The 23,423-nt window shown below is 41.8% G+C and overlaps 2 protein-coding genes across 10 annotated transcripts in view; one reads left to right on the forward strand and one right to left on the reverse strand.

Moving 5' to 3' along the window:
- The window catches only part of LOC137237037 (striatin-3-like), a 636,631-nt gene that overhangs the window by 236,323 nt on the left and 376,885 nt on the right, over positions 1 to 23,423 (forward strand). The window lies entirely within an intron of this gene.
- Cad86C (Cadherin 86C) overlaps positions 1 to 23,423 on the reverse strand; it is a 2,678,031-nt gene that overhangs the window by 78,337 nt on the left and 2,576,271 nt on the right. For all 4 annotated transcript variants that reach the window (XM_067760173.1, XM_067760172.1, XM_067760174.1 and 1 more), the window contains one exon: positions 20,551 to 20,735. In XM_067760173.1, the coding sequence (XP_067616274.1) occupies positions 20,551 to 20,735 (185 nt within the window). The remainder of the gene's footprint in view (positions 1 to 20,550; positions 20,736 to 23,423) is intronic.

Raw genomic sequence — 23,423 nt, forward strand, 5'->3', positions numbered from 1 at the left:
TTGCCTTGGGACTGGGCGCCCTTGGGCAAGTATTGGGGTACCCGGATGATTTGGGTTTGCGTCCTGGAAACATGGCGCGATGAAACCCGTCGAGGGGTTGCCGTCGCGGAGACCAGAACATCTAGGAAAGTGGCACCACCCAAGGCAGGAGCTGCATTGAGCGGATGTCGCAAACCTATATATTCTGTGCTGGCAGACGGTGCAAACGGAGGCAGGGACTAAGAGTCTGTTTCCCTGACCTGCACGAAAAGAGGGGGGGGGGGAGAAGAAGACGGGGGCAGGGGTTGATGCTCAGCATTGCTACCAGCTCTACTACGAAGGTAGTAGTTATGAGTGGTATCAGCTGTTTGAGTTGTTGGCGCCGTGGGGCGCGAGCAGCAGCGGGTATTTGTTGAGGCTTGCTGAGCAGCGAAGCTGCTGGAAGGTAGTGGGGATACGCTTAGGCGTAGACTACGGGACGCCCTTGGGCGTGAGCAGCAAGGAGCCACAAAAGATTTATAAAAGTTACGTGGACGTCGGGTTTTGGGATCAAGCCCAGAACAACCTGTCCGATGCAACCATCCCTTGCACGATACACACTGAACAGAGTATGACCGTCCTAAAAAGATTCTTTTCTGGCAAATGCAGCAAAACCATTTCTCAGGACCGGGGTCAGGAGACGGACCCGGATTGGGTTCGATAACTTCCCGGAGTAAGAGAATATGTAGCAGTCCTGCTGCAAGGAGCTGCTGGGAGGATGACAATTTGTGGGAGGGACGAAACAAATTAAATGGGGTCACACTGAAATGACAGTCCTTGGTCGGGAAAAATCCCGAGTCGCTCCGGTACATAGAACCGACTGCCTTGGGAAGGCAGTCGTTGAAGATATCATGATGAAATTTGGCAGGAACGTTGCTCTTATTACTATATGTACGCTTAATAAAAATTAGCAAAATCGGAGAAGGACCACGCCCACTTTAAAAAAAAAATTTTTTTTAAATTAAAATTTTAACAAAAAATTTAATATCTTTACAGTATATAAGTAAATTATGTCAAGATTCAACTCCAGTAATGATATGGTGCAACAAAATACAAAAATAAAAGAAAATTTAAAAATGGGCGTGGCTCCGCCCTTTTTCATTTAATTTGTCTAGGATACTTTTAACGCCATAAGTCGAACAAAAATTAACCAATCCTTTTGAAATTTGGTAGGGGCATAGATTTTATGGCGTTTACTGTTTTCTGTGAAAATGGGCGAAATCGGTTGATGTCACGCCCAGTTTTTATACACAGTCGTCCGTCTGTCCTTCCGCATGGCCGTTAACACGATAACTTGAGCAAAAATCGATATATCTTTACTAAACTCAGTTCACGTACTTATCTGAACTCACTTTATCTTGGCATGAAAAATGAACGAAATCCGACTATGACCACGCCCATTTTTTCGATATCGAAAATTACGAAAAATGAAAAAAATGCCATAATTCTATACCAAATACGAAAAAAGGGATGAAATATGGTAAGGTAATTGGATTGATTTATTGACGCGAAATTAGAATTTAGAAAAAACTTTATAAAATGGTTGTGACACATATCATATTAAGTAGAAGAAAATGAAAAAGTTCTGCAGGGCGAAATAAAAAACCCTTAAAATCTTGGCAGGTATTACATATATAAATAAATTAGCGGTATCCAACAGATGATGTTCTGGGTCACCCTGGTCCACATTTTGGTCGATATCTGGGAAACGCCTTCACATATACAACTACCACCACTCCCTTTTAAAACTCTCATTAATACCTTTAATTTGATACCCATATCGTACAAACTCATTCTAGAGTCACCCCTGGTCCACCTTTATGGCGATATTTCGAAAAGGCGAACACCTATAGAACGAAGGCCCACTCCCTTTTAAAAATACTCATTAACACCTTTCATTTGATACCCATATCGTACAAACAAAGTCTAGAGTCACCCCTGGTCCAGTAAGGCCCACTCCCTCTTAAAATACTCATTAACTCCTTTCGTTTGATACCCATATTGCACAAACGAATTCTAGAGTCACCCCTGGCTCACCTTTATGGCGATATCTCGAAACGGCGTCCACCTATGGAACTAGGGATTACTTCCTTTTAAAATACTCATTAACACCTTTCATTTGATACCCATATCGTACAAACGCATTCTAGAGTCACACCTGGTCCATCTTTATGGCGATATCTCGAAAAAGCGTCCACCTATAGAACTAAGGCCCACTCCCTCTTAAAATACTCATTAACTCCTTTCGTTTGATACCCATATTGCACAAACGAATTCTAGAGTCACCCCTGGTCCACCTTTATGGCGATATCTCGAAAAGGGGTCCACCTATAGAACTAAGCCCCACGCCCTTTTAAAATAATCACTAACATCTTTCATTTGATACCCATATCATACAAACAAATTCTAAAGTCACCCCTGGTCCACCTTTATCGCGATATCTCGAAAAGGCGAACACCTATAAAACGAAGGCCCACTCCCTTTTAAAAATACTCATTAACACCTTTCATTTGATACCCATATCGTACAAACAAAGTCTAGAGTCACTCCTGGTCCACCTTTATTGCGATACCTCGAAAATGCGTCCACCTATAGAACTAAGGCCCACTCCCTCTTAAAATACTCATTAACTCCTTTCGTTTGATACCCATATTGCACAAACGAATTCTAGAGTCACCCCTGGTCCACCTTTATGGCGATATCTCGAAAAGGGGTCCACCTATAGAACTAAGCCCCACGCCCTTTTAAAATAATAATTAACACCTTTCATTTGATACCCATATCATACAAACAAATTCTAAAGTCACCCCTGGTCCACCTTTATGGCGATATCTCGAAAGGGCGAACACCTATAAAACGAAGGCCCACTCCCTTTTAAAATGCTCATTAACACCTTTCATTTGATACACATATCGTACAAACGCATTCTAGAGTCACCCCTGGTCCATCTTTACGGCGATATCTCGAAAAGGTGTCCATCTATAGATCTTAGGTCCACGCCCTTTTAAAATACTCATTAATACCTTTCATTTGATACCCATATCGTACAAACGCATTCTAGAGTCAACCCTGATCCACCTTTATGGCTATATCCCTAAATGGCGTCCACCTATAGAACTATGGCCCACTCCCTCATAAAATACTCTTTAATGTCTTTCATTTGATACACATGTCATACAAACACATTCCAGGGTTTCCCTCGGTTCATTTTCCTACATGGTTATTTTCCCTTATGTTGTCACCATAGCTCTCAACTGAGTATGTAATGTTCGGTTACACCCGAACTTAACCTTCCTTACTTGTTTTTAATGTTATTTATGGTGTATTTAAAACACGGGACGACGCAAAGCATCGGTACACCTTTATTTATTTAATTTATCTTTATTTTAATGTATACAATTTATTAAGTTTGTTATTTTTAATTTTATTTATGGTGTATTTAAAACACGGGACGAAGCAAAGCATCGATACACCTTTATTTATTTAATTTATCTTTATTTTAATGTATTCAATTTATTAAGTTTGTTATTTTTGATTTTATTTATGGTGTATTTAAAACACGGGACGATGCAAAGCATCGGTACACCTTTATTTATTTAATTTATCTTTATTTTAATGTATTCAATTTATTAAGTTTGTTATTTTTAATTTTATTTATTGTGTATTTAAAACACGGGACGATGCAAAGTATCGGTACACCTTTATTTATTTAATTTGGGGCGAGCATAGGGAACACTGAGGTTTCGCTCTAATGAGCCACCTCATCTTCTATTTGAAGACCCCTTAAAAAATGTGATGTGGAGGCGAGCATTGGGTTCTGAGGTATTGGCACCCCATCTTCTACTCGAAGAACCTCTATTATTTATTTAAAAACTAAAACTATGTCTTTAGAATATTTCATAAGCCGGATGAGAATTTCAGCGCTAATGAAACAAACGAAAGAAAAAAACTCATAGTTTAAGTCGCTTAAACAAAACTTGTTAAAGCTAACTTAAAATTTTAATTTCTTCTTTTTCTATTTACACTTATTGCTAGAGACTCTAATTCTAAATTTTTGATTTATAAATCAAGTGCATGTGATTCTTGATGCAGTTGATGCTTCTCCTCCTTAATGTTCAGCATCTTTTCTTGCACTTGAAACAACCTCTCCTGCACCTGCACCAATCGGTCAATCTTCTCCCCCAAATCGCGCTGAAAATCAGACACTCTACTCAAATTTTGTTGGAGCAGGGACAATTTTTCGGCACTCTTACTTACTCGCCGTGGAGTATTGCACCGAGAGGTTATACGCGGTGTTGGGGTAGTAACCGACCTAGATGGACCAGGCAAAGCGCTGGCTGATGCGCTGCTTGTTCCACCATCACTGTTGCTCTCAATATCACTATTTTCGGTACTGCTTCTTTGAGCGGGTGAATTGCCAAAAGTGCGAAAGGAAAAGGTATACTAAGCCAAAAGATAAAGATGCGGTTAGGCGATTTGTCGCGTTTGCAAATTACTGCAGGCGATTTGTATCGAATTTTTCGTCACTGGCAGCGCCTTTAACTTGTTTAAATCGGAAAAAGTTAAATTTGTTTGGGATGAAGCGTGCGAAAACGCTTTCGAAAAACTAAAACTAGCATTAATGTCTTCTCAACTACTACAATACCCTGACTTCACAAAAGAATTTATAATTACAGTGGATGCTTCTAAGAGTGGGTGTGGTGATATATTGAGCCAAAAGCATGGTGATAACGATTTACTAATTTGTTTCGCGTCAAAATCTTTTAATAAAGCAGAACAGAAAAAAGCAATTATCGAATTAGAACTCCTAGCAATACATTTCGCTATAAAGCATTTTCGTCCATATGTTTACGGTACAAATTTCATAGTAAAATCCGATCATAGACCACTAGTTTATTTTTTAACATGAAGACCCTTCGTCTAAACTTTCTAGACTTTCAGAATATAAATTTACGATTGAATACATAAAAGGAAAATCTAACGTTGTGGCTGATGCTCTTTCACGCATTAGTATAGACGAAATAAAAGAATCTACAAAGCATGTTTTAGCAGTCCAAACGTGATCACAAACCAAACAAAAGGAATTACAAAATAAAGACGATAATTTTAATGATACTTTTTGCGAAACGCCTAAAGTACAAGTTTATGACAAATTTTCATACGATTTTTCAAAAAAGATACCCCGAATAAAGTCGACTATACAATTTAATAAAAATAATGAGATCTCCAATATACAAATTTATGCGCATTTAAAACATAAAAAACTAAATTTACTTAATTTTGTGAATGCTAACGGAAAAACAAATTTAGATGAGTTATTTTCGAGGCTTGAAAAAGCAGCCGGCAGTCATAATATTAAGCAGCTAGAATGACCAAAAAATGATATATTTTTCAAAGAATTTTCAATTACAAATTTAAAATCAGCGGTAATAAAATTTTAAAATAATTAAAATAATACTAACAGACCCTGTAGAAACTGTAACAGAAACAGAGCAAAAACAAAAACTTATGACAGTTTATCATGAGGACCCTTTGTTAGGCGGCCATTGCGGTACAAAACTATTATATTCCAAATTAAGAACAAAATACTCTTGGAAAAGTATGACTCGTGACATAGCTAAGTTTATCAAAAGTTGCAATAAATGCCTTTTAAATAAAGTAAAATCTTGTGTTGACTCCAACACCCTGCAAACCCTTTGACGTAGTAATTGTCGATACAATAGGTCCAGTTCCGGAATCAAAATATGGTAACAAGTTCGCTGTTACTATGATTTGTGACTTTTCTAAATACCTGGTAACAGTAGCTGTACCAGATAAATCAGCAAAAACTATTGCTTGTCCTATTTTTGAAACCTTTATATTAACATATGGTACAATGAAAGCTATTAGATCCGATTTAGGAACGGAATATAAAAACGAATTATTCTCTGATTGACAAAACTTTTAAAGATTGATCATGATTTCTCAACAGCTTACCACCACGAAACTGTTGGTACTGTTGAAAGAAATCATAGAGTCTTTAACGAATACTTACGTGCATATCTAAACGAAACGTATTGAGATTGGGATATATATTTAAAATACTTTACATTTTTACACAATACTACAAATAGTTCGGTTTTTGATAATAAATTTACTCCGTTTGAATTAATATTTGGCAGAAAAACTACAATGCCACATGGATTGCAAAATAGCAAATTGATCCGATCTACAATGTAGAAAACTACACAAAAGAGCTTAAGTTTAGAATGCAAAAATCGCATAAAATGGCAAAAAATTTGATTAATAAGCATAAGATTAGAAATAAAGATTTATACGATAAAACGGCTGAAAATATCAAGTACGCAGAAAAGCATGCGACATATAGTACCACCTTAAAAATCGGGCGGGGTTTAGTTCCTGAAGCGAATGGATTGGTGACCCTTCCAGAAAATTCCATCAGTAGAAGAACTAATTTGTTTTGTTTATGGCGACGTAACTCAAATAACACGTCAGGAAAATTCTTGGCTTACTTACATCCAAAAATTATCAAGCATCAGCTATCAATCACAATTTGTTGGAAAAAGTTTATGGAAAAGAGGTGGTATACCGGTCAATAAGCATAGTTATGTAAAGAATGATGCTACCAGTTATCCAGTAAAGTTTCTTAACTCTCTTTCTGCACCCAGATTTCCAGCGCAGGACATTTTCAGACAAACCTTTTATATTATACGCAAATCCTTCCTTCTCAATGATACGACTATGTTTGTGAGTCTTCTCGCGTCTGTAGTGACGAAATCTTTTTTGTTGGTATTTGGTTCTCAACTTTATCTGCAAAAATAAAAATGATGAGGCTTTATTTTGAATTCCTCGCATACGAAGTAGCGGGCATTAGCTAGTTCTGAAAATAAATTTAATATATATGGGGTTTTATCTTTTATGCATGTTTTTCTGTTCTTGTTATTATTTCTGGAACGGCATAGGGCGCGATAAAGTTTTTGAATAGTGCTTTCGGATACCCAAATCTTGGGTCAATGCAAATCCGGGCCCTTACGGTGTTAAGGTCGGATGTAAGAAAGTGTATGATATGTAGAGCATTTTTAAAAGCCATACATAAATAATTAGCCCATTTTGCCAAATTGGTGATTTCGTAAAAAATATAAAAGCCTATTTTGGGGCCTATAAAGGCCTTGAATGCATATTTTTACCATTTATTTAGAATTTGATGGATATTAAAAGCGCCTAAAATCTGATTTTAATTGCACGTTTTGGATGGTTCCAGTTCTTATAGCAGTTCCAAGAGATTACAAATTCCCAGCAGATTACAAATTGTCATCAATATCATCGAATGGGAGCCCAAGGAAACTTACAGTTTCAACAGGGTGGTCTAGAGTGAGAGAGGTGTTAGAGGCGTTGGTTCAATTAAAGATATGGTTGGTGTCATGTGGGGACATATTGCAAGCAGGACATACGTTATGTATGTGGGGGTTAATTATGGATAGGTTATAGTATATCGATCGTCTTCGAATTCTGGGTATTTCTCTTTAAGAAGTACGTTCGCCGTGCAATTCTTGGCATAGAGGTCCGACGCCTGTTTGTAGAAACCACTGATGACCTCTTTGTGTTTTCTTACTTCATACAGTTGTGTTCTCAGGTGCCGTATTTCCTCATAATGCTTATGGAGATGAATTCTTAAGCCCCTGGGAGGTGTGGTCTCTTCAATCAGATGTCTGTTGGGATGCCCGGGTTTCTGGGTATTCAGCAGAAACTGTTTGTTCAGCATTTAATTTCTCTCCCTAATGGGGAGTACTCTCATTGTGTAGGTGGTGTTTTGGGGACATAGAAGGGAACGGTGTTTTGGCAGGCCTGTATTTTCTTCCAGTGAGTAACCTTTAGACTTAGCGACCATATCGAGGATTCCGGCCAATTGCTTTGTAAGTGGTAATGAGAGCTTCTTTGTCTTTTACCCCAAGTTATGCCGGAAAGAGATTTGAGGATTTTATTACGGCTCTGGATTTTCGGTACAATTGCGGTTGCATGCTCGTCAAAAGGTAAATCCTGATTGAAGATATACGCCACCGCCGCTTTTCGTTGTTGTTTGCACGCGGCCGCCCATGGTCAAAAATATTGACACGGCGGAGGCATCGGCGGCGGTCGGCACTTTACTATAATTTCAACTCATTTAAGACTGTCTAGGCCGTTCATTGTTCATGTCGAAAATGGGTCAGATATGGTTAAAAGGGGTATCAACGGATGCGCATCACTGACAGTTATAAGAATTCAATTGGTAATTAACTGTTTCTAACTGATCAAAAGTTATTTAATAAAATAGGCGCTTTCAATGCCAGCTTAACACGGATTTTGTTTCGTCGATTTCTCCAAGTTATTTAAACAAAACCCTAATAATATATTAGTTAATGTATAAATAATATATAATAAATTTAAATGTTCACTTTGCATACTTTTTTTTAAAAAATTAATAAAGAAAAATGAATTCAAATAAAATTACACGAGTCGAACATGTTTTCAAATTGTCCTCAAGTTGTTAAAAAAGCAATTTACGCGAAAAATTGCCAATTTTTCAAAAACTCTATATCCCGATTGGCTGAAAGAATAAGTGAAATCAGTGATGCAAAATTCTTTAGTATGTTCCAGAGGCTTAATAACTCTTTTGAAATGATTCTCACCTCATACTTAGGTTGAAGATATATGTATGTACGTATGAGAAGGGTTTGAAAAATTATTTGGCCTTATATTTTAACAGCTGTTGTTTGTTTGCAAAACCATTAAATAGCGTCTGAAATGTTAATTTTGATTTTCACACTTTATCATGCAACATCAAAGTCTCCCAGTTTGACATTTCCTAAGACGGTCCTATCCCCAACTAAGACCTTGGAGTGAATCACATTGATTATAGCCTATCAACCAAGTTTAAACATATTGCATTCCTTGATATACTGAAGTATTTTGTTTTTACGTTATACTTTTATTTGTTTGTTTGTTTTGAACATTATATTCCTTCTATATTTTTTGCTCATTTAATTGTTGAGTTTTTGAATTAATCCTCGATTTTCCTTTCTGAAATATACATATATGCAGACTGGCAAAAAAACTTTGGGCTGAGAGGGCGCCGGTTGGTAATAGGCACTACAGAGGGTAGTGCTAGCTAAGTTCAGAAATCAGTGCCATTAGTGCCTTACATCCTTGATAGCTCGGATATATGGAAATGGTTTTTAAACATGGGCTCAAATTGGGAACCGGGACACATCCAGTTGAAATGAACAGGCGATAAAAAATTCACCGATAACCACACAGACAGACCTGCATGGCCTCGACAACCTTTTCGGGTACCTGTGCAAGCTAGCATCAGTAAGACTAAACCTTGAGGGCAAGTCAACACCTGTAGCAGCCGGAAAAGCTAGCCCCACAGAGGGAAAGCAAGTACAGGTAGCCCGTCCCACGCCCGAAACGGGCATCCCCGGTCAACAGGAGGTTGAGAGCAGGACCAAGTCCTCCACGGGAAAAAGTACTGCCTCGATTCCTGCTAAGGAACCTCGCTCCAAGCCGCCTGAGCCCTTTGATGGTTCCAAGGCTAGCAAAGGAGTCCCCCCTCTCTCGCCCGAGCGTCCCAAGGGTCACAAGCCATCGGCCTCCACCCCTCCTACATCGGCCTGGGTGCGTCTGAAACCGGCAGTGGGTAGGCGCACACGGGTCGATCTCGGAATGGATGGGTCACTCAAAGAAATAAATAAGAACACAAAGAGGATTCCCTCGTTATAAAATAATATTTAATTAGAGTGTAAGGAAATATAAAGAGGATACAATATTACCTTTGCGTATAACTTGACGATGGTGATCCTGGGCGATGTGAACTGGTTGGCGGTCGATCGAAAAAAAAAAGCAGTCTTGAACCGCGGTCATCCCGATAAGAACATGACCCCGGATAATTGGAACGATGTCTTTAATGGTCTTCATAGGGTATTTAAGGACATAATGGCCGAATATTCGGGGCCTGCTCCCACTATCCGCAACGCCTGCTGGTATCAGGGCAGGACAAAACCTGACCTCATGCGTCGAGCTCTATAAGCTCGCAATAGCTTCGGTAGGACAACTGTGGCCCGGGGACAAACTGGATGCGGCCAGTTTGGAAGAAATTCCAAACAGACGAAGAGCTTGAGCTTGGGTCCCAGATGAGGTAACGGAGCCTGGCGAAATTCTGGGGACCATCTACCAATGTAACGTGGGACTACCTTCCAGTGATTGATGGATAGCCGGGTCGGCGAGACAAGGAAGAAGCAACGTTATGCCGGTTTCGCCATTAGTGAGGCTTCTCTCCCTTGGCTTGACGAGTATGAATTCTACTCCATTACGTTGAAAATTAAGAGGGATGGCTCCCAGAGAGAGGAAAGGACCATGGGGAGCCTTACCCTCCGGGAGAAGCGACAGCAGGAAACACCCTGAGTGGACATGTTACCCATAGCTTTTAGGCATAACACAACCTGCGTGCCAGTTTCGTCCAATCTGGTGGATGGGAACAACGCCCCGAACGAACTCGCCACCACCACTGCTAGTCTTACGGCCCCATGCAACACCTTGAGTGCACATGAGGCCGATATCGAACAGGTACGCAGCGCTCCAGATTGCGAGAGGGATATACTCTCAGTATCTGAGTTTGAAGGCCCCTTCCTAACATGCATGGTTGAATACCTTCTCCTGTAATCCGATCCGTCTGACGATACAATCGTAGAAGAGGCGTCAGACGATGGAGAACAGGAGACGTTGGACATGGATACTGAAACAGCATAACCACTCTAGTGCGGGAGCTGTAAATCAACCTGCACCACTTCAAGGCAGCTTCGGCTGCCCTACTCTTACTGCTCTGTAAAACAGCAGAGGCGGTCATTCTAGTCCAGGAGCCTTGGACCTTTGGTATCAGGGAATGTGGGTTCAAATCTGAGGACTACCAGCTGGTGACACCGCCCGGTAAAGGTAGAATCAGATCATGCATTCTGATCAAGAAAACTTTATCGTATATTCTACTGTCTCTTTTCAGTGATGGAGACTTTACCTGCATTACCCTAAAGCTGCAGGACTACAATCTCTGCCTGATACCCGTGCACGACCGCCCCATTTCTGCACAGAATCGGATTAGCAAAGCGGTAAAGGAAGCCCAGCTCAAAGGGCTCCCGATAATCGTTGGGGCCGACACCAAAGCGCACCTCCTGGCATGGGGCTTAACCAATACAAACACAAAGGGTCAGTCTCTTTTTTGATTTTATTATGAGTAACAACGTTTGTATATGCAATTCTGGGGACAAGGCCACTTTTTGCACCTCGAATATAAGGGAAGTTCAAGTTTCAGGCCCGTTCTCTGACTTTGTCAAGGAATTAAAAGTTTCCGATGATTACTCGAACTCTGACCACATGTACGTCACCTTTACTCTCCTTTTACAAACTCAGCCCAGGGCGGCTTACAGGAATAGAAGAATTACGGACTGGAACCTTTATAAAAAGGTACTGTCCTCTACCCACCTAAAAACCGCTTCTCGCGTTAGGTCGGGCCTACCGCTAAAAGATGATGAAGCACCTATCTTAAAGGTGGACGATGCAGTGAATTTTGTCACTAGATCTTGTAACGCTGCCTTCACAGTAGTATGCCCGGAGATTAAGACAAAGACGGAAATAAACCCTAATGCTGGACCTCGGAAATCTCCGAGCGGCGGAAAAACAGTATACAACTCTTTAACCAGGCGAAAAAGACAGGGATCTTGTTCCCCTATAGGGACGCCTTAAAATCTTTTAAGAAGTTAATCCAGAGAGCCAAAAGGGAATCCTGGAAGAACTTCACACATAATATTGAATAATTATCTGATTCCAACCTCTTACGAAAGGTCCTCTATAAAGACCCCACACCTCCTAGTTGTATTCGTACAGCCAACGGAGACTGGGCAACATCTAGTGCAGAAATTCTAGAGACTTGGTCAGTGTTCACTTTCCAGGCTGCATCCCTCAACCCTCTCGCACTCACAATCTAACCCTAGGTCATCTCGATCCTTGGGCCACCCTGCAAATCTCCAGGATTGGACGGAAAATTCCCGGCTGAATTGCAAGTAGCGAGCGACCTTATAAGTCCGCTACATCTACGAAGCATGCCTAATCTACAAATCATGCCTCAACTTGGTCTATATCCCTACGGAATGGATCAAGGCTAAGGAAGTCTTCATACCCAAAGGATGCAGAAAATCCTGCAAACAATCCTGACGATCACAGACCAATAAGTGTGACTTCCTTACTACTAAAAATCCTATCGCGACTGTTGGATAGCTACATGAGGCGATGGGAAAACTCATTACTAATCAATAGCCACCATGGATAGAGATGGGACTTGCCTTCAAAGAACACACACTCGAAATTTTTATCGACATAGTACTGGGCCCCTAACAACGTTCTCCCAACAGCCCTTATGAACTCCCTGTTTTCGCTGGGAGTGGAAGAGCCTCTTATGGAATTCGTTGAACACCTTCTAAAACGGAGATCTATTATTTCCGAAATGGCTGGGGCGTTGGGCGCACCGGTGAGGAGATGTTCAGTCATAGTACCAGGTGGTCGGGCGAGATGCCAGCGCTCCTCCCAGGTGGAAGAATCTCGGATTGGAAAGGTTAGGTTAGGATGAGTTGACCTCACCGGTCAATGAGGACCGCACATAAATTGAATAAGTCCGTAGTATTACCAGAAGTTTATATAACAACCAAACAGAAAAACACTATCAAAATTCAGGACCTATGTTATAAAATAACTCAATTTCTCTTGGCATATAGTAGAAGCTTTCTAGGACCTATGCCTTTGCTGCTTCTAGATTTGACAGCTGTATCACTCCTAATAGCTGGAGTCTTAGCCTGGCAAGCGCAGGGAGCGATCACAAAACTTGCCTGATCGTTTCCTTTTCCAATCCGCACTTCCTACATCTGCTGTCACTGACCAAGCCAAATATAAAGCATGTGACGCCAGAAGGCAGTGTCCAGTCATAATATCCGTCATGAGTATACAGTCTTCTCTTTTTAATTATAGAGCAACTTTGTTAGTCTAAGGTTGTAAGAACTACTTCTACTAATCTTCGGCACTTAACAGCCCCGCGCTTGGACCCACTCCTTCCCCGCTTGATCGATCATGTGCACCTTTCGGGTCCTCTTAATCTCGCCCAATCGAATTGGGACGTGTACGGAGCAGGCTTCAATGGACGCGCTCTTTTTGGCGAATACAGATGTATGATTTTCCCTGTCCCGGTTCTTTCCAGGGATTGCTTAAACTCTAACACTCTTTAAGAGGCTGTGCTATTCCCGATTATTGCCTGAATTGCTGCTTGGCTGTCAATATAAAAGTTAGCACGGCTGCAAGCTTAAGCTATTCTCTTCCAGTCTTTCTACTGCTTCTTATGGCTAATACTTCCACTTGAAGAACGCTACAGTAATGCTAAGCATTGATAGCCTGCATACCTCCTCAAATTTTTTGAGGTAGTTTATTTTTGTGTGGATTTCCACCAAACAAGAACTCCATAGTATAGAATAGGGTCGATAGTGGCTTATAACGCAGATACCTGTATTCGTAGACCTAACTCCACGGTGTCAAACACGGATCTACTGCATGATCAATGGCCCAAACTATCGGCTCCATGTTGTCTTCGCTCAACACTTCTTTGTCGAATCGTTTGGTATAAATTTGCTTGTAATCGGGCGATTCAATTACATGTCCTTACCTTGGTAAGGTCTGAGTGTTTCAAGCTCCAGCCATTTTATGGTTAATGGCATCCGGTTGTTAGGCAACTCTACCACGGATCTTGGTACGTTCTTCTCTGTTCACAAGTAATTCGCTTGCAACACGTTCTGTGTGTATAGATCAGATACATGCTATAGTCCCACAATTTAATTACAAGTATTAGGGGCATTGTGAGCAACCCTTCCTAAGCACCAGGAATTTGGAACACAATTTAGGGATGTGACAGAACCTTTAAAGGCCTTATGATCCATTACGCACATTCGCCATGAACTAAATATCGATGTAATCTATCAGTGCAAATATCTTTCTTTATGAATAACTACTTAAATGTTCCCAAAACTGAGAGCGTCATATAATTCCTTGTGTTGTCTAGGGCTACAGACAGTGATGCTCACAAGAACTTACGACACAAACACTTGCAAGATACATCTTCTTTAATCATATTACTAAACCACTTGCACACTAAGATAAATCTCATTAGTTATAGGAACTACTTTCGCTCAGTTATACGTCTATAAGTACAAATGCACTCAAGATTCATCTCATCATTCACAGGTACTAAATCGCAAACCTGATCATATAGCTGGTCCAACGAAATTTCCAAAAAGTTCAAAAAGAAGCGTGGGAAATACCCACCCTTACAATTATCCATAATTTTCCACGATGAGGGACCCTGTTGCAACTGAACTACCAGCCCGAATCAGTTCAGTCAGTTATATGCAACGTTCGACTTTATTCTCAACATTATTTGCTACATTTATTACTCCATATGAGAAGTACATGAGTAAACTTTCTTGCCCACCTCCCACCAAAGAAGACCGTATTACTCCGAAGAGAATACTTTATTGTCTGATTCGGCGACTGGAGCGACCGCATTACTCCAAAGAGAATACTTTATTGTCAACTCCAACGAAGAAGCGAACTTCCACGAAGGCGATCCTACGCATTCTTGGTCACCCTCCCAGAATTACGATATGAAACCACAGCCACCGCGATGCTCCCACAAGGGGGCCATCCCAGGACAGGAAGGTGAGACCTGAATAATTCAGATCACCCTGGCTTTTTTCCTGCTCCCGGGGTGGCAGTTTTTATAAGGACCATGCTTCGGGTCCCACAGTGTGATACCAGCGTCCATCCTGCTCCCTTTCGAGTAAATCTATTCAGGATTAGTTAGCCTTATCGTCACTAATAAGATGACGTACATTTGTTACGGTTCCAAGGTGCACTGATAGGTTTGAAGTGTGAAGATCCAAAGATCAACTACAAACCAATTAAACGAACAGTACAATCCCTTTTCGTCACTAATACGATGGCGGCAATTTTATCAGGGAGGACTATCCACCCTTTTCGTCACTAGTACGATGACGGCAATTTGTTACAGAGGTGCACTGTCGGCTCGGAGTATGAAAATCCTTGATCTTCCAATTTAATTAGAAAACCAACAATACACCCCTTTTGGGTTATAGTCGCCTCTTACGACTGGCATGCCTGCCGTGTGCATATTCTACTACCCCTAACCCACAGGGGGTAGTATAGAATAGGGTGTACAATCGTTGTAAATACCCAATGAGAAAAAGGGGCGATAAACCCCACGTACGTCCGAGCATTCTTTTATATACATAAATGACCGCCGAGGTCTTCTTCACCCGAATCCTCCACGTTGAGCTTCCACGAGAAATTACTGTCTAGGATGATTCCTAGGTATTTTGTGCAAGGTTTCTCCTGTAGTCACCCTAGGCCTGGTCCAATTTGGAACCTTGTACCTCTTAGTAAACAAGGCTTATGACAACTGGAACGTCATTTGAGTAAGCCGTTGGTTTTACGGGTCCCTCATCGAATCGTCTGAGCAGTTGGTTGATGAACATCTTCCACAAAAGAGGCGATAGCATCCCACTATGCGGCGTGCCCCTGTCCTCTGATTTCGCGGCGTCATACAATCCCCTGCAATTTAACATGCAGCCGATCCATCTGATTATAATTGGATTTACTTTAATTTAGTTAAGACCATCCATGATCGCCCATTAAAAAATATTGTTGAAAGCCACGACAATATTTAAGAAGACTTCTAGAGCATACTCCTTATATTCCAGGGCTTTCTCTATGTTTATTACCACCATATGCAGTACAGTGTCTACCGACTTGCTTTTGTTGTACGCATGTTGTATTGTGGAGAGCAGTTTTTCATCCACGTTGGACTTTGTGTACACATCTATCAGCCTCTGAATGGTTTTGAGCAGAAGTGATGTTAAGTTAATGGCCTGTAGTCTTCAAGAGTGCGATACATGATTCAGTCGAATGCACCCATCAAATATTATTTTAAGGCATTCCACGACCGCTCTACTTCAAGTTTGTAGCATGGCCGGGATTACACATTCTGGGCCCGGCGATTTAAAATCTTCACCGCCCATTCGAACTTGCTATCGGTCACCAAGCCCGGCACTTCACGCTCCGTGATCGTAGTGTGAGTGATGTCTGCTGGCTCTGTTGAATCATGTCCCGATGGGAATTGTGTATCGAAAGCACCTCAAGGGACTCCCCTTTAATACGTGACCTTTCACCGTTCTCTTTCTTTATTAGTCCCTGAACTATGTTTCCTCTTACTTTGTCCGCACAGAAATTTTTCCATGAGGCTTTCTTCGCCCTCCTTAAATAATTCTTTTACCTGTCTTCTAAGAAGTCGCAGCTCATTGGTCCACAATGGTGGGTTTGCTTTTCTGAATATTCCTTGAAGGCAAGCTCTGTTATGAGCAGTCATAAACGTCCTTGTTAGGAAATCATTGGACTCCTCCACATTGGAAACCAATTTGGGTTGTTCCACAAGGGTTAGGAAGAGTTCGCTCAACGCCACTTTACTGTGTAGAGGTTAATCCTTCCAACACATTCGCTTTTGGTTTAAGGCTTTTGAGGCCCTCTACAGCCTCCCCCATTTCTTTAAGGTTACGATTATTATCCTCGGGACTTCTTTTGCTAGGGCGTAAATGATGTGTTGGGTGCTCCTCTTTGCAATTCGAAACACAATTTGGCTGTTGGTCCTCTTCTACCGCCCCTTCTAACACCTTCCTGGTAACGTCCACTACTTTGTCGTCCTCCCTCTGACTTGCAGCTTTCGAGGTAATTGCTATCTCGCTATTGAAGCCCATCTAACCTAGAGCTTTGGGCCTACTTTCTTGTCTATGCGGCTGCCCTGCTTCGCGGCTCTGGGACTGAGTATTTTCTGCCGCTTAAAATCAGGCTTGTAGCCTTCCGCCGAACGTTGTCTCTTCATTTCTTCATTCGACGCTTCTTCCTCCACGTAACGGTTGCAGTGCAAGGGTTTCTCGCAGCAAACCTCTTGGTCACCGACATCCCGCCGCCTTCCTATGAGGCGAAACGGCGTAGATGAAAGTCCTAAAGCTCTCCGCCTCATAGTCGAGCGCTATGGATTTCGACTAAGCCCTCGCACCAGCCACAAGGTGCCTACCCTTGTGAGGGATCGATCTAGAAAAGTGGCACATCAAATTTGATGGGACCAGTCGAAAGCTTTATCTTTCGGTTGAGAATAATGCGGGAGTAGCACAACATTTTTTACTTCCAGTTATCCACCGACTTTCAGTGTCTGGTTTCCAGCGGTGCCTTGAAGTGGTATTGGCATGTCCTCGAGGACCATGCGGATGAGCCTGAATTCTCCTATTTTGAGCTGAAGGCCGTACTGCTGAGTTCGAGTATGAAATCATCCGTGAGTTAATGGAGAGGAAATAGCTACTGGCGGAAGCTTTCGACGACTTTTATAGGGATGTCCATAATATGACATTCCGTTTGCGAAAGTGCATCCCTTAGGAGCAGCTGGTTGGTATAATCAGGGGCAACCTCAAACCGTACCTTGCCAACTTGACCTTACCTATAAAAATGGACCAATTGGCGGAGTTCAAAACGGAGCGCAAAAGAGCTAAAAAATGGAAAAAGGAAGACAAAAGCAGATCTAGGGCTAATAATGAATTGAAATCTGAAGATAGAGTAATAAAGGAGAGAAAATAGAAGCTTTTGCTAGGACACCACAGACCCAACCCCAAGGCCCTACCTATTTCCATAGTGCTAGTTCTCATTTAGTCCTGTGTCTGTAAACTTTATAAGTTCGCCATAGCCTCAGTAGCGAAACTGTGGCCCCGGGCCAAACTGAATGCGGTCGGTTTGGTTGAAATTCCAAACAGAGCGAGAGCTTGGGCCTGGACCTTAAAGTGATTGGAGGATAGTCCGGGTCGGCGAGACAATGTCGGTTTCATCATTAGCGAGGATTCTCTCCCTCGTAGAATAGGCATCAGTCAATGGAGAATAGGAGACGATCGACATCGATGCTGAAACAGCATAACCACTCTAGTGCGGGTGCTGCAAATCACCCCGCACCACTCCAACGCAGCCTCGGCTGGCTTACTCTTGCGCCTCTGAAAAACATCAGAGGCGGTCATTCCAGTCCAGGAGCCTTGGATCGTTGGTACCAGGGTCTGTGGGCTCAAATTTGAGGACTACCAGCTGATGTCACCGCCCGGTACAGGTAGAATTTGATCATGTATTCTGATCAGGAATGCTCTACTTTATATTATACAGTCACCTTTCAGTGATGAAGGCTTTACCTGCATTAGCTTGAGCTGCAGGATTACACTCAATGGCTTGTGTCCGCGTACCTTGCGCACGATCGCCCTATCCCTGCACAGGATCGACTAATCAAAGTGGTAAGGGAAGCCCAGCCCAAAGGGCTTCTCGTAATAATTGGGGTCGTCGCCAAGGCGCACCACCTCGCATGAGGCTCAACCAATACAAACACAAGGGGTGAGTCTCTTTTTGATTTTATTATCAGTAACAACCTTTGCACATGAAACTCTGGGGACAAGCCAACTTTTGTCTCTTCGAATAGGCGGGAAGTTCTTGATATTACGCTAGCTTCAGGGCCGTTCTCTGACCTTGTCAAGGAATGGAAACCTTCCGATGAAAACTTCTACTCTGACCACATGTACGTCACCTATACTCTGCTTTTGCGACCCCAGCCCAGGGCGGCTTACAGTAAAAGGAGATGTACGGACTGGAACTTTTATAAAAAGGTTCTTCCTCTAGGCTCCTAAAAGCCGCTTCTCACGGTAGGTCGGGTCTACCATTAAGAACTGATGAATCTCCTTCCTCAGACACAACGTTTGCTTCTCTCGTTGAGCTGGACTCGTTAAAGATAGACGAAGCAGTGGATTTTGTCACCAAATCTTGTAACGTTGCCTTCACAGTAGCATGCTCGGAGATTAAGACAAGGGGTTAAAAACCCCTATTGGTCGACCCCCGAAATGTTAGTGCAGCAGAAAAACAGCAGAAAACTCTTTAACCAGGCGAAAAAGGCAGGGATCTGGTCCCCAACAGCCAACATGCTTATTCCAACATGCCAGATTATTGCGTATGCTGATATCATCCGGTGCTTAGCGACCTCAGGCAAAATGCACTGAATCTAATAAAAATCCGGTCTACGGAATCTGGACTCAGTATCAACAGTGAAAAAACTGAGATGATGCTCTTTACCAGCACACACAGGGCAATAAAACTCTCCACCCAGCCGTTATTCTAGTTAAGAAGCTATACTGGAGGCGAAAGGTGGAAGAACGCTCCAGAAAAGCCACAATGGCGCTCTACGCCTGTAGGTTGGCAGTGGTGCGACCCATACCCTTCTACGCAGTCACCGTATGGTGGAAGCCAAAAAGAGCAAAGCACCAAAGGTGCAGCGGATGGCGGCTATGCTTACTAGCGGTGCCCTCCCGTTCACTCCTACTAAAGCTCTGGAAACCACACTATTTCTTCAACCCACAGATCTTTATGGGATCTATTCTGCCAGCTGTAACTACTTTATTAGGAAGCTGTATCTACTTCTCTAGGAAGGCGCCTGTTCACTGGCGATGGACTTAGTAATTCTTCATCTTGGGATAAAACGTACGCCAAGTCCTCAAATGTCATTTGATTTATAAATAAAGCAACTTTTCGTGTTTGAAAGTATTTAACTAAAGTTCCAAACCGTTCTTGATTTGAGAACGAAAACTGTTAAATAGCACACAAATCGTTGTCGAACATTGAAAAGAATAACCCTAAATTAAGCAAAAATAATGTTTTAAATGAGCACAGAAAGTTCAGACATCAATACCAAACTGGTGCTTGGAAAAACCGTTCTTAAAATAAGCCCATGGGTCACGAGTTAAGAAAAAACGTAATTAACAGACTTTTGTCAATGAATGTGCTGAATTTTGAACTTGTTTTTTTGTTTTTAGAACGATTTTTTATTTGAGTGTACTCCAGTAATATTCTCCGATTTTCCAGTGTGGGTAAGTCTATAAGAAGAAACCGGTTTGTCTCGAAACCAAATTTGACAAGGGTTGTCGGAAAATCGTTCCAATATACATAATTTATCCACCCTGTTGGAAAATCAACAAAACAAAATAACAAGTATGTATGCTATAATGCAATTCATTCAGTGTAAGGTGAAGGTTAAAATCCCAACTAAGGCCACGTAATGCAAATATCAAATATTGTTTTTGTATCGATTTAGCGCAAGGAGGAACTCTTTAGCCCACTTTTCAACACATCCAAGTACACCCAACGCTTTGTTGGTAATCAGTTTCAGATCAAGAAGAACACATAGATTATTTGCAATAGACGCTCCAAAAAGGTGCCATATGTTCGCAAGAGTGATTTAACAATCGTTTCATACATTAAGCAATTAAGAGCAATCCCAGCCTAGCAACAAGAAATACAAGTTTTTAGTTGAAAGGTGAAACTTACTTTATTTTATCACTATGTTGATTGACCAAGGTTCTGCCTTTCTCATTATTTACTGCCGAATGAACTTCTGCGTTTGCGACAGACTTCTTGCATCCATTGTAAAACTCCCAGCGAGTAGACTTCGTTCGTGCATCTGTTGAATTTTCGGCAGACCAGGCCTCACGTCTCCTGTTCCATTCGGAAACCTTAGATACAATTTAATAAAAGGAAGACGATTACAAAAAAGGCATTTTATTTAAGGTAGTATAATTTATAAAATAACAAGCCTATACCCGCAGCCCAGTCCATACGAAGAATAGATAAAATATTACTGCATAAAATAAATTACTGCGAATTACCACGATATGATCTTAAAAAATTGAGTCCAACACCGCCTTGAAATACTTTTTTTTTAAAGTTCCGACGATAGTTAATAAATATTCCGTAGCAATCCTTCCGGTATTATTCTCGAAACATCCCTCAAATACATTCGAAAACAATCTTGAAACTTTATTATGATAGTCACGAAAGAGCATCGACGAAACAGTTCCGAAAAGATCTCGAACGAATAAACCATGCATACATATATTATAATTGAGAAAGTTAGGATGTTTGGATATCTGGATGAGCCAAAGTCATAACGACTTAGGAAAACAGTTATAGGGGGAGAGAATATGCAGCTGTTCATTTGTCCATAATTTCTAGACCTTAATCTATGTGGTCAGATATTGAATATAACATTTTTAAGTCAAATATACACAGGGTTGGAACCAGTGTCGTTTTCTCCTAAAATAATAAGTACAGGTTTATATGGCTTACAAAAAAAAAAAAAAAAATTCTTCATAACAGGTAAAATCGACCTACAGGTATGAACGTTTTTAAAAACAGAAGATGATGAAGTCTGCAAAAGTCCCGAAATTACCCCGACGGGATACCGGACGGTTCCCGAAAACTACCCAAAAATGATCACGGAAGGGTCCCAAAATGATACCGAAATAGTCCAGAAAAAGTCTCTATATGACCCCAACGGCATACCGGACGGATTCCAAAAACAATCCAGAATTGATCTCTGTAGGGTACGAAAATGATCCCGAAAGAGTGCAGAAAAATTCCCTAAATTACCCCGATGAGATGCCAGACGGATCCCGAAACCCATCCAGAAATGATGCCGGAGGGGTCCCCAAATGATCCCGAAATAGTCCGGAAATGAACCCGCCGGGATCCCGAAAACCACCCAGAAATGACCCGGAAGGATCCCCAAATGATACCGGAATAATCCCGAAAAAGTAGCGAAATTACCCCGATGGGATCCCGGACGAATACCGACAACCATCCAGAAATTATCCCTGAAGGATCCACAAATGATCCCGTAATAGTCCCAAAATGACCCTGGTGGGATCACAGACGGATACTGAAAGCTATCTAGAAGAGATCCTAGAAGGGTCCCAAAATGACCCGAAATAGTCCCGAAAAAGACCCGAAATTATTCCGAAAACAATCCAGAAATGATCCCGGAAGAGTTCCGACATTACCTCAACGGGATAATAGACGGATCCCGAAAATCATCCAGAAATGGTTCCGGAAGGGTCCCCAAATGATCCCGAAATAGTCCCTAAATGATACCAAGAGGATCCCCAAATTATCCCGGGATACTCCCGAAAGAGGCCCGAAATAACCCTATTCAGAAATAACGCCGGAATGGTCCCTAAATTATCCCGGAATATTGCCTGACGGAATCCAGAAATGCTCCCGGAAGGATACCGTAAATGTCCCGAAATAACCCCGACGGATCCCAGGTGTATACCGAAAACTACCCAAAAATAATCGCGAAAAAGTCCGTAAATGATGCCGGAAGGGTCAAATGATCCCGAAATAGTCCCGACATGATCCCAGAAGGATTCCCAAATGATTCCGAAATAGTCCTAAAAAAGTTCCGAAAAAGTCCCGAAATTACCCTAACGGGGTTCAGAAAACCATCAATAAATGTTTCCAGAAGGACCCCCAAATAATCCTGAAATAGTTCCGAAAAAGTCCCGAAAATACCCTGACGGGATCCCGAAAGTTATCCAGAAACGATACCGGAAGGATCCCCAAATTATCCCAGAATAGTCCCGAAAAAGTTCCAAAATAACTCCGACGGGATCCTGCTCGTATCCCGAAAAACATTCAGAAATTATCCCGGCAGGGTCCCAAAAGGATCCCGAAAAGGTCCCGAAATAATCCCGACGGGATGGCGGTTGGATCTCGAAAATCATCCAGAAATGATCCCGTAAAAGTCCAGAAAAAGTTCCGAAATTACCCCGACGGGATGCCGGACGGATCCTGAAAACTACCAAGAAATAATCCGGAAGGGTCCCAAAATGATACCGAAATAGTCCAGAAAAAGTCCCGATATGACCCGACGGGATCCCGGAAGGATCCCGAAAACAATCCAGAATTGATCTCTGAAGGGAACGCAAATGGTCCCGAAATAGTGCAGAAAAATTCAAGAAATTACCCCGACGGAATGACGGACGGGTCCCGAAATCCATCCAGAAATGGTGCCGGAAGGGTCCCCAAATTATTCCGAAATAGTCTCGAAATGATCCCGGAAGGATACCCAAATGATCCCGAATAGTCCCGAAATGAGCCCGACGTGATCCCGGACGGATCACGAAAACCATTAAGAAATGATCCCGGAAGGGTCTTGATATGACCCTGACGGGATTACAAATAAGGTGAAGCTAATTATAAAAGCATTTTAATAAGGCAGCAGGAGCGTTGAAGCGAATGAAGAGTTACAAACAAACATACAGATAAAGCTAATAAAAGCTTGCTAATAAAAACAATTTAGGGAGGGAGGGTGGGTTGAGGAGACGCAGGGCACTACCGATCGTTTGTCCAAAATTGTTTAG

The sequence above is a fragment of the Eurosta solidaginis genome, chromosome 1 (assembly GCF_040869045.1).
Source record: "Eurosta solidaginis isolate ZX-2024a chromosome 1, ASM4086904v1, whole genome shotgun sequence".
NCBI classification, from domain to species: domain Eukaryota; kingdom Metazoa; phylum Arthropoda; class Insecta; order Diptera; family Tephritidae; genus Eurosta; species Eurosta solidaginis.